This window comes from Engraulis encrasicolus, chromosome 24 (assembly GCF_034702125.1).
Source record: "Engraulis encrasicolus isolate BLACKSEA-1 chromosome 24, IST_EnEncr_1.0, whole genome shotgun sequence".
Lineage (NCBI taxonomy): Eukaryota > Metazoa > Chordata > Actinopteri > Clupeiformes > Engraulidae > Engraulis > Engraulis encrasicolus.
This window is the reverse complement of record NC_085880.1, coordinates 14,782,320-14,792,319: the sequence shown is the minus strand read 5'-3', so window position 1 is coordinate 14,792,319 and position 10,000 is coordinate 14,782,320. Positions and strand designations below refer to the sequence as shown.

The 10,000-nt window shown below is 42.9% G+C and overlaps 3 protein-coding genes across 4 annotated transcripts in view; 2 read left to right on the top strand and 1 right to left on the bottom strand.

The window, feature by feature from the left end:
• The window catches only part of LOC134440978 (C-X-C motif chemokine 3-like), a 5,740-nt gene extending 4,282 nt beyond the window's left edge, over positions 1-1,458 (top strand). For both annotated transcript variants that reach the window (XM_063191149.1, XM_063191148.1), the window contains one exon: positions 300-1,458. In XM_063191149.1, the coding sequence (XP_063047219.1) occupies positions 300-483 (184 nt within the window). In that variant the 3' untranslated portion in view covers positions 484-1,458. The remainder of the gene's footprint in view (positions 1-299) is intronic.
• Positions 1-5,328, bottom strand: part of rassf4a (Ras association domain family member 4a) — a 41,373-nt gene extending 36,045 nt beyond the window's left edge. Inside the window, exon 1 of the mRNA XM_063190934.1 lies at positions 4,293-5,328. The gene's annotated coding sequence lies outside the window, so the exon portion shown is untranslated. The remainder of the gene's footprint in view (positions 1-4,292) is intronic.
• A 2,031-nt stretch (positions 5,329-7,359) lies between these two features.
• Positions 7,360-10,000, top strand: part of sugct (succinyl-CoA:glutarate-CoA transferase) — an 18,485-nt gene continuing 15,844 nt past the window's right edge. Inside the window, exon 1 of the mRNA XM_063191961.1 lies at positions 7,360-7,564. Within this exon, the coding sequence (XP_063048031.1) occupies positions 7,477-7,564 (88 nt within the window). The 5' untranslated portion in view covers positions 7,360-7,476. The remainder of the gene's footprint in view (positions 7,565-10,000) is intronic.

Here is a 10,000-nt window from a genome sequence, read left to right as displayed (position 1 = left end):
CCCACAATGCCCCAGAGACTGTAACCAGAGACCTGAACTGTACCTCCATAACTGAAAAAGCATCAGCTAAGTGTAATGCAATGTAATGTAAAGTAATGTACTGCAATGTGTGAGTGTGTGTGATCGTGTCTGGTCGCCAACACCTCCATCCATGACTAAAGTATCCTTGAGCAACGCACCTAACCTCTCATTGCTGCAGGGACCGTACCGCTGTAATATACCTGGAAGTCGCTTTGGATAAAAGTGTCAGCAAAGTACATGACATGTGACTCCTTACTCTTTCCTCTCCTCCTGTCCAGGGTGGGTCAGTCTAAAGCCAGGAGGAGGTCCTGTCTGAGACCAGCTAAACCACCGAAGCCCAAAAGGTCCTGCACGCAGACGACACAACAACGTCAAAACAACGCCCCAGCAACAGATCTCATACCCCACTACTGCACCGTCCACCATACGAATGCAGACACCACCACAGCCCTCACCAAATAACAACCTAACAATGAATCTATAAAGGTAGAATGTGTAATTGTTTTAGTAGTTTGTTTCCAGTAGTGATGCTGCCCTTCCACAAATGTCATCTTTTTCATGAATATTCATCACCGTCAGTTATGGCACATGAATCAGTGGATCTTCTTCATGTGAATCTGCCATTTTTAATTACTCATTTTTTTCTAGCAAAACCTGTGATCAGATCAAAAAATACTACTTCATTTACTAGGTAAACATCAAAAAAAAAGACTAATCTGTGACTGGACAGCATACATGTTGGAAATTAACTAGGCCTACTGAAATTACAGGCTGTACCTTTATGTATAGGCCTTCAACTATTGGCAATAAGCACCTTCACCGTCAGTCATCTTGTCATGCTGTATGTGTAACACTACCATTAAACTCACCTGTCAATCATACAGTATTTGCAACAAACCTCTACAATTACATCTGGGCTCTGACAGTCAGTCTGTGCTGTTTTCACTACACCTGAGCAGAGTATTAATCCTCTGAGTGGTAATCTTATAGCAAGTGTGTATCCTGTCAGTCCTTATCAAAGAGTGTCTATAATTCTTGCACGTTTAAGTCTAAGTTTAAGACACAGTAGTATTTTCTTAAGCAGAGTGTTTTAGTGTGTATCCAGCTTGCACTTGCAATGAGTGTGTATGTGAGATTTTCATTTCCACTTAATTAGCATTGAAATAAGCACTTATAACGTGGCACAAGTATGTCGTAACTCGCAACTCATGGAAGTCTGAGTCTGAGACTAGCATTGTACCCATGTCTGATGCTCAATACTTTGTGGTAATTATTTTAGTTAACATTTCTAGTTTTAGTTTTTAACATTTCTGTATTGAATACCTTAGTAATAAATACATTGTTAATGAATGTGCTAGTGATACATTTAAAACATTTTATTTAGCATGTAATGGTAATGCTCATCATTCATAGGTCTCCCTGTATGTTGTAGAGTGCACAGATCAGACGTGGGCAAACTCAGGCCCAGGGGCCACATGCGGCCCGTTCGGCCATTTCATGTGGCCCTCTAACCATATGAATCTGCATTTATTTTTCTTGGAAAGGCTCTCTCATTCTTAAATGGGCTGCCTAAAACAAGGGTCTTGAAAACCTAAGATTACTAGTCTACATCTAGATACAATTAGCAGGAATGGCATAACTGACAATGTTGTAATTATGTTGCCGTACACCATTTCTTATTATTAGCACGGCCAAGTTGCCTACGACATACGGCCCTTTGGTCCACTTTCTAAACCCAATGCGGCCCTTGGGCCAAAATAATTGGCCACCCCTGGCACAGATGGACATTGGCACCTGACAAATGCTGGGTAACTCAGCTTTGTCAACAAGTAATAATTTCAGTGTCACTGGACAATTCGTATGATTTTTGAGTGTGCCATATCAGAGTAATTCAAATTCTGGTTGCCGTTTGCCCCTTGTGCATCAATTGTTTGTATTTGTGTTCAAGAAAAAGCTCAGATAGTCAGTTTCTACTTGTCTGATATGTTTCCACTTGGGAAGAAATTTCTAAGAGACTGGTGCTTTCGTGCTTTTATGGCTAGTGACTCAGGAAAAACCACTAGCTGCACTTAGTCTGACTTTACAGTACCACACCCTCAAACTAATTTCAGTAACATGGAGGGAACTTTTTTTGGACTGGAGTGCTAACATCTGGCAAGACCAGGATGAACTGTAGTGACTGCTGCAAAAATGTTGAAGTCAATTCTTGGTAGTGTGGTGAATGATGCACACAGCATGTGTACACCTAGCCTGACTCTCACCAGACCTGTAGTTCTGCACAGCTTTGCAAGCTCTTCTAGCTCTGGGAGAGTGAGCATTGGATTCAGTCTCAGAAGTAATGGCTTTATCTACTACCATTTGTCCATCTTTGCCACCAACAAATTCCTTCAAAACAGTCAGAGAGGAAAGCCATAGCCTACACATGTGGTTGCCAACCAGGGGTACATGTACCACTAGGGGTACGCGAGCACACTACAGGGGGTACGCGGAAAAAGTGTACTGATAACAAATGTATGGAATACATAGTCACATTGGGATAGAGTAGGAGATATAGGGTTAGGGGGTACTCATGGCATGACAAAAAGGCATAGGGGGTATGCAAGACAAAAACGGTTGGGAAACACTGGCCTACACTATCACTGATGTACAACATGGAAATGTAAACGTCATCCCCTGAAAAATAATTTAAAAATAGCCGCGGATGACTGTTAATACATTTATACATGTATTATTGAAAATATACAATGTGATAAAAGTGTAACGTTTCGTTAGGAGTTTATTGGTTATATTTTGGTATCCTGTTATTCTTTCTCTCTCTCTCTCTCCCTTGCTCATTGATTTATGTGACGTCTCAGAGACATCTCTCCCCTCCCAGTCTGTCCCAGACCACTTTGCTGAACTTTGTTTAGGCTATGGAAACTATCCATCACAGACCAGACGCCAGTAAGAGCCCACGGAACCAGGGGGAGACGAGACCATATATGTTCCTCATATTATGTTTTAGCATATTCATGATAGGAAAGATCATGTCATGGACTGGGGGGGCTGGGACTGGTTTAAATAAGTTTGTTTCTGTATACACTTCAGGACTTGCTGGGTGCCTCCCCACGCAGTAACTCCTCCGGCCGTTAAACAATAAAATCTGCTCGCAGATTTTAAATGCTACCTCTGTTTCCTGTGTGTTCTTTCAGGTCAATTTGATAAGGTAATACAGTGAAATTGTTAAAGTGATAATGTGAAATTATTCACATGTGAAATTATTCACAATGACACAAAAAAGCCTCAACACTGATTTCCCTCAGGCCCAAGCTCTACTCCACACTACTAACACTCAGGCCTCTTAACACCCGCACAGCCAGGACTACAAAGTCACACACAGTTTACACTACAGTAAAAGCCTTCTTTACACTATTCATACGCCATTTAAACTCACACACAAACGCTTTTCACACTCAAACTTTTCACACTCACACACAGTCACTTAACTACCGCTAGTATGTCCACAGGCACACACACAGGGCCACCGACAAAGTAATGGGCCCAGTCTCTCTCTGCACCCCCAGCCAGCCTCCATCGTTGGCTTCCTTGCATGCACACACACATCATGTAAATACCTTTAGAGAAGCCGAGCATGCAGCATGACAGCTCTTGAGAAAGTGTGGAGCTACTAGGGGGTCTTTAGTTATTTCGTTTGTATATCAGTGACAAAAGTGGGCCAGAATGAAACTGGGTTACCTCTTCAACACACAGCAGGTCCACATGCATATTAATATGCAACATGAAACATCTCCACAGTAATTTTAGTGTTCATTCAACACTTAGAGAATCGATATAACATCTTCTCTATAGTGCATTTGGTTCAAGAGTACTCTCTAAGTGTTGACTTAACACTGCATAAGTTACTGTGCTGATTATCAATGTGCACCTAGGTTCCAACTGCAAAACAATAAAAATAAAACAAAACATAAATGGAAAAATATGTGTTAGTCAATCGTGCACCAAAAGAAATCTGGATAGAGGAAGTGACGGCTGAGGGAAACACGCATGCATCAGTCAGGTGGGTGCACACATACGAATTAGCTTGCAGGTGCTAGACAACAGTGGCAGAAAATATGAAGATCCATCGGATCCAAATGTTGCATGTTTTACTTTGTATAAAGTTTATATCTTTGCAGATCGACCGTTTCTTAATAGAAGAGACCCACACACTCACTCTAGTGGCAACTTATGGAGGATAAGAGATACAGTGGATCTCCAGGGTGACTACCTACCATGCAATGGGGAGTTCCTGCAGAGATGATTTTGTGCAGTGTGGATCTTGTGCAGTGGGGGTCGCTGCCTAGTGGGACTCCAGGGGATCTCGTGCAGCAGTATTGATCCAATGCAAAGAAGGTGATGATCTCTGTACGGTAATGTGGATCGGTTGCAGTTGGGATCTCATGCAGTGGTGATCTTGTGCAGTAATGATGTCACACAGATCCAAGTACACACCTGTGAGGCAAGCTCTTGCAGTATAACAACCAATCAACTAGACCAGGCGCGGGGGGGAGACAACCGTTTAGTATTCCAAAAGGTCAAAGGTCAAAGTCAAAAGGTCTCCTCTTCCTCTACCTTCTCTAGTGGTCCTAATCCTCTGCAGTGATATTCTGATCCAGAAGCAAACCAAGAGAAACTCAATCCACTTGCTTTCAGTTAGCAATTCCGGTGCAGGAGCGTGGCAACAACTCAGCGCTCCAGGTGATTTCCTCCTCCTGTACTCTACACTCCTCTTTTCATCATTCCTCTCCTCTTTCTTCCTCTGTTCAGCTCTCTCCTTCTTCGCTCTTGCCTCTGATCTTCAACTCTTCTGCAGAGACCCACTCATTCATGAGCAAACTAATTGCTCGTGCACAGGTGAGGAGAATGCTCAGAGACACCTCTGCTATTCAGCGATCCAGATTTCCACGGCAGAACCGTAGAATGTGCATTGACTCTTGATCTGCTTCACTGCTATCCAGTCTTCCACGAGTGAACTGGAGAACGTAACTCCTCTATGCTTCAATGACCTAGTCATGCACAGTTGAACTGAAGAATGTACAGTGACTCCTCTCTGCTGCACTGTGCAGTATTTCTTGGGTAACTCTTGCCTTTCTTGGCTTCAGTGTTCCAGTGTTCCACAGATGAACATCTCTCTGCTCCAGTGATCTCTACTCCTCTCCTCTCCTCTCCGCTTCAGTCATCCAGTCACCTACTGCCGAACTGGAGAACGTGACTCCTGCTTTCCTGTTGTGCAGCACCAGCCTGGGAATGTGTGTTAGGAAGAGGGAGGAGGAGGGAGACGTGTCGTGTGTGTGTGTGTGTGTGTGTGTGTGTGTGTGTGTGTGTGTGTGTGTGTGTGTGTGTGTGTGTGTGTGTGTGTGTGTGTGTGAGAGAGAGGGAGACAGAGTAGCAGAGCAGAAGCAGAGGAAATGTGTCCGACAGACCTGACCTGCCAGAACAGTGTGTGTGTGTGTGTGTGTGTGTGTGTGTGTGTGTGTGTGTGTGTGTGTGTACCCGGACTGGAGCGGCAGGCAGCAGGGCAGCGTACTTCCCCCGCGGGATACAGATCTGACACACACACACACACACTTCCTGATAAGCACCTCAGACAGCCTGGAAAAATACCACAATCATCGTGTACAGTACTGTATGTGTACGTGTGTGTGTGTGCATGCGTTTGAGGACTGATGATGGAATTATCACATGCTTGTCTGTCACTTGCCACTGTGTGTGTGTGTGTGTATGTCTGTGTGTGCGAGTGCATATGTGTGTGTGTGTGTATGTGCGCGCGTGTGATTGTTTCCAGCTGATTATTGGCACAACGAAGAGATCTTTACACCCCAGTTCACCAATACAGAAGGTCTTAGTGCGCACACACACACACACACACACACGCTAATGGGCCAGTAGCACAAAGACTGTCCTGAGCCCTTGAGGCTTTTAGAGGCAGCCTGTCTGGGTCAGTACACACACACACACACACAAACACACACACACACACACACACACACACACACACACGCACATTCATATGATACAATTTCATGCACGAGTTAAATGTGCATGTTCTAATCTAATTATCGATATTCAAGATTCTTAGAATTTTTCAGTCATAGGATTAGAGATGCACCGGATCCTGATTTTTAGGATCCTGCCGGATACCGGATCCACTGCTTAAGATCCTGCCAGATCCGGAACCGGATCCTACGAAAGGGTTGAAACACATAGCCAACTCGCACACGTGGGCCCTTTTTATTACGTTGGCTCAAACTATTTTTTAGACTCATTGGCTTATTGCCACACTGCCTGCCCAATCACTGCATGGAGTGAAAGCCCTTTGGAAGCGGCCGTTGCAGGCAGTGTGGCAATAAGCCAATGAGTCTAAAAAATAGTTTGAGCCAACGTAATTGGAGATGCACCGGATCCTGATTTTTAGGATCCTGCCGGATACCAGATCCACTGCTTAGGGTAGATGGGTAGAATGATGGAGGACTGACTGTGTTATCCTTTTCTCCTTTATGTTTATAGGTATGATGTTTTCTGTAGGCCTAGTACTTGAATGGGTTTAGGAATGCACCAACTCAAGTAGCCTATACGTAGTTGTGTAAACGGGAGCGAGGGGGACTTGGCTGAAATCTGGTATGTGGGGCGGGGGCCTCGTCATCGTAAAGTTTGGGGACCCCTGGTCTAAGCTATAATATATGATGTATGATATACTATATCAGTGGTTTTCAAAGTGGGGGACGGGGACCCCTGGGGGGGCGCGAGGGGATGCCAGGGGGGCCGTGGCAGGTTGGCAGGGAAAATATAGCAAAATAAAATGAGTAATTTAATACACTGAAGCCAACAAAAATAAGAAAACAATCTTCTTTACAATGTAGGCTATTATGCTTTCCGTAGTGTCACGGCCCATGTAAGTGGGGCCTTGGCTGGAATATATCAGTATCTGGGGGGCCTTGTCATGGTAAAGTTTGGGAACCCCTGCCTGTATGCCCTACTAGGCCTAGGCTAATATAGTAATGTGATGTAATACAGGCTAAATATTAATCACTATGCAGTATCATAAATAAACACTTCTGTTTTTTTATCCAAAGCTTTTGAAAATAGATTGAAATTTGAGGGAGTACGGTCATCTGAAAAGTACCGTACATAAAATAGACAATGATTTAGCTAGCTGACTGAACTAAAATGGTCGCTATGTGCAGACGTTCGGCTTCCATTGACGGCAACGCGGACTCGCGTACGCCGCATATCTATGGTCATTTCATTGGTCACTTGCCTACTCACCATGCGCATGTGTGTAGTCTGCAACAGGTTTGCTTACCCAGCTGAGGAGTAGGTCTAGCTGCACGAGCACACATGCTAGCAACAGCACATTAGTTCAGTAGCACTGTAAACATTGGAGTGTTTTTCCTCTGCGCACACAGGTAGCCGAAAATGTCGGCTGCTGTTCCAAGTTTAAGAAGAATACGTTTGGTTTATCCTGGCTTCAGGAAGTTCACAACTTCGGCGAATCAGTCAAAAGGTAGCCCGTTTGTTTGCATCCAACTTTAGTCTGTCTGCCTGCCTTGGTCTGTTACCTGTCCAGGGTAGCGCATTGAACGTGAAATACACAGATCCAACAAATTCCATGCACGCGATGCTACAGTTCACCGTATGACCTCCCAAAACAAGTAGACAGAATCCATAAACTAACATCGGCCTTTCGGCTATCAGGAACCGAATGCACACTTTCCCTCTTGAATGTACAACTATGCTTTATGTAACACAACACCAAACAACCACTAAATAAATCAAGTATCTGAACTGAAAGACTGAATGACTAAATGGCGGATTTGTACCGCATTCGAATGCCACTTGATGGCGTATTTTACTCACCTTGACCTTTGGCACCATGTATTGTCTTGAACTTGTCCACTACTTAACCTAGGCCTACATTAAAAAAAAAGCCTACGTTAGGCCTACTGCTACTACTGGCAGAGGGAATAAAGACAGGCCTTTCTTTAGGTTTTCTGATATAATAAATATTCTGTTCCGTTTTTTCCCCCAATCTGTAAAATTTAGCCCACACTCTGAGACTAACAGATAGCCAAAGGCCATTGTAATTACATGCATAGGCCTACTGTGTAGGTCATGGGCCATGAAGACTTTTCCCAACATTTTGTATGATTGCCGATTATGTCCTCTTTAAGTCCCGTTGGGCAGTAGGCCTATATGTAATAGAATATAATGTTATAATGTAACTGTACATCCTACTACAGTAAGAGCAACCCCCTAAAACAATACAGAATTTCCCCTAGAGAATACACGGCAGACTAACACCATATGTGGGTGGGAGACGTGACGCCTTGTTTTTTCGTAACATTGGTTAAAAACCTACAAAACTGTTATTTTCCTTTAAAAAACAAATGTCAATGAAAGAAGATGTGGTACATTATGTTTCATATTAGTCTTAGATGAGAAGAAACATTTTTGTTTAGATTTATGTAAAGGTTTATATGTCAAATTTCCTGCGGTGTGACTGTAACATTAATGAAACAATATATAATAATATATATAAATTAACCAACAACATTTTGAATAATGTATGAAGCATTTGGCATGATTGCATAAATCTTAACTTTAGATTAAGATATGTGAATGTGGAAAAAACTCAAGACAGTAATATTAACTACAAGTTCAATTTCGTAACACAAGTTGCGTCCTGTGGGGTGACATGTATGTCAATGTTTGTGAATGGGCAGCTGCAAGGCCAACTACAAGGGTCTTAAAGACTGGCTCCTAACCAGTCAGTACCTCAGTTATTGGATAGTGCTGTGGAAGTTTAAGGTGACTCTTAACCTCTTAATATGTCTTCATATTGCAATCTTTCTGTCACTCTATGCTTAGGTTCATTTTATGGTGTCCTGTGGTGTGACTGCTCTTATAGGAGGAAAAAAAGTTTTTTTTATTAATGAAAACACATATTAAGATTAAACACAATATCATTATCAAGTTAGCATGAGCTCAGATGTCAGTCATGTATACAAAAGGATTAAAATGGCCATAATGCAGTGAATTCCCTGTGGTGTGACTCCATTTTCCTGCGGTGTGACATGCCTATGCTATGTGTTGATGCAGGACACATTTTCCCAAAAATGGCAAAAATAAGGTGAAATTCCACAGACCACTGAGTGCTTTATTTTTTTCTATTTTTTTCCAATTTTTATCCATCATTTTTTTCAGGAATTTGAAAAACTTTTTTTTTTTGCGTTACGCCCTTAAACGTCAACCACCCATATCTATTAGCACTCCAGCACAGTTTGCCTAGGACAACCTGGGGGATGCCTGGTATTTGCAAATTACTGCCTCCACCTGTGTTATCTATTCTACAGCACATTCACTCACTCACACACACACACACACACACACACACACACACACACACACACACACACACACACACACACACACACACACACACACACACACACACGACGAGTTTTCATCAGAAATTAACACAGAATGAACTTCATACTGTACATGTACACACATTTTGTAATATCTAGGGTAAATTAATCTGAGTACAGCAGTGCGGTAGTACAGTAGATATTTATTTAACTCAGTAGCTTGTAATGCTGGCTTATTATTGTTTTCATGCACTAGATTAGTATTTGTTACATTACATTACATTATATTTGGTAGATGTGGCCCTGCCGTGGCCAACCGGTAGGGCACTCGCCTGCCTTGCGGCTGACCGGGGTTCGAATCCCGGCCCGGGTCCTTTGCCGACCCCTCCCCGTCTCTCTCCCAATTCACTTCCTGTCCACCTCTCACACTGTCCTATCAAATAAAGTCGAAAAAGACCAGTAATAAAACCTTAAAAAATAAAGGCGTGTTTATGTGAAGCGACTTACAAACGAGGGCATAATAAAAAATAATGGTGTAGGCTTGGTTTGGTTTTGGTGAGGACAAATTGTCC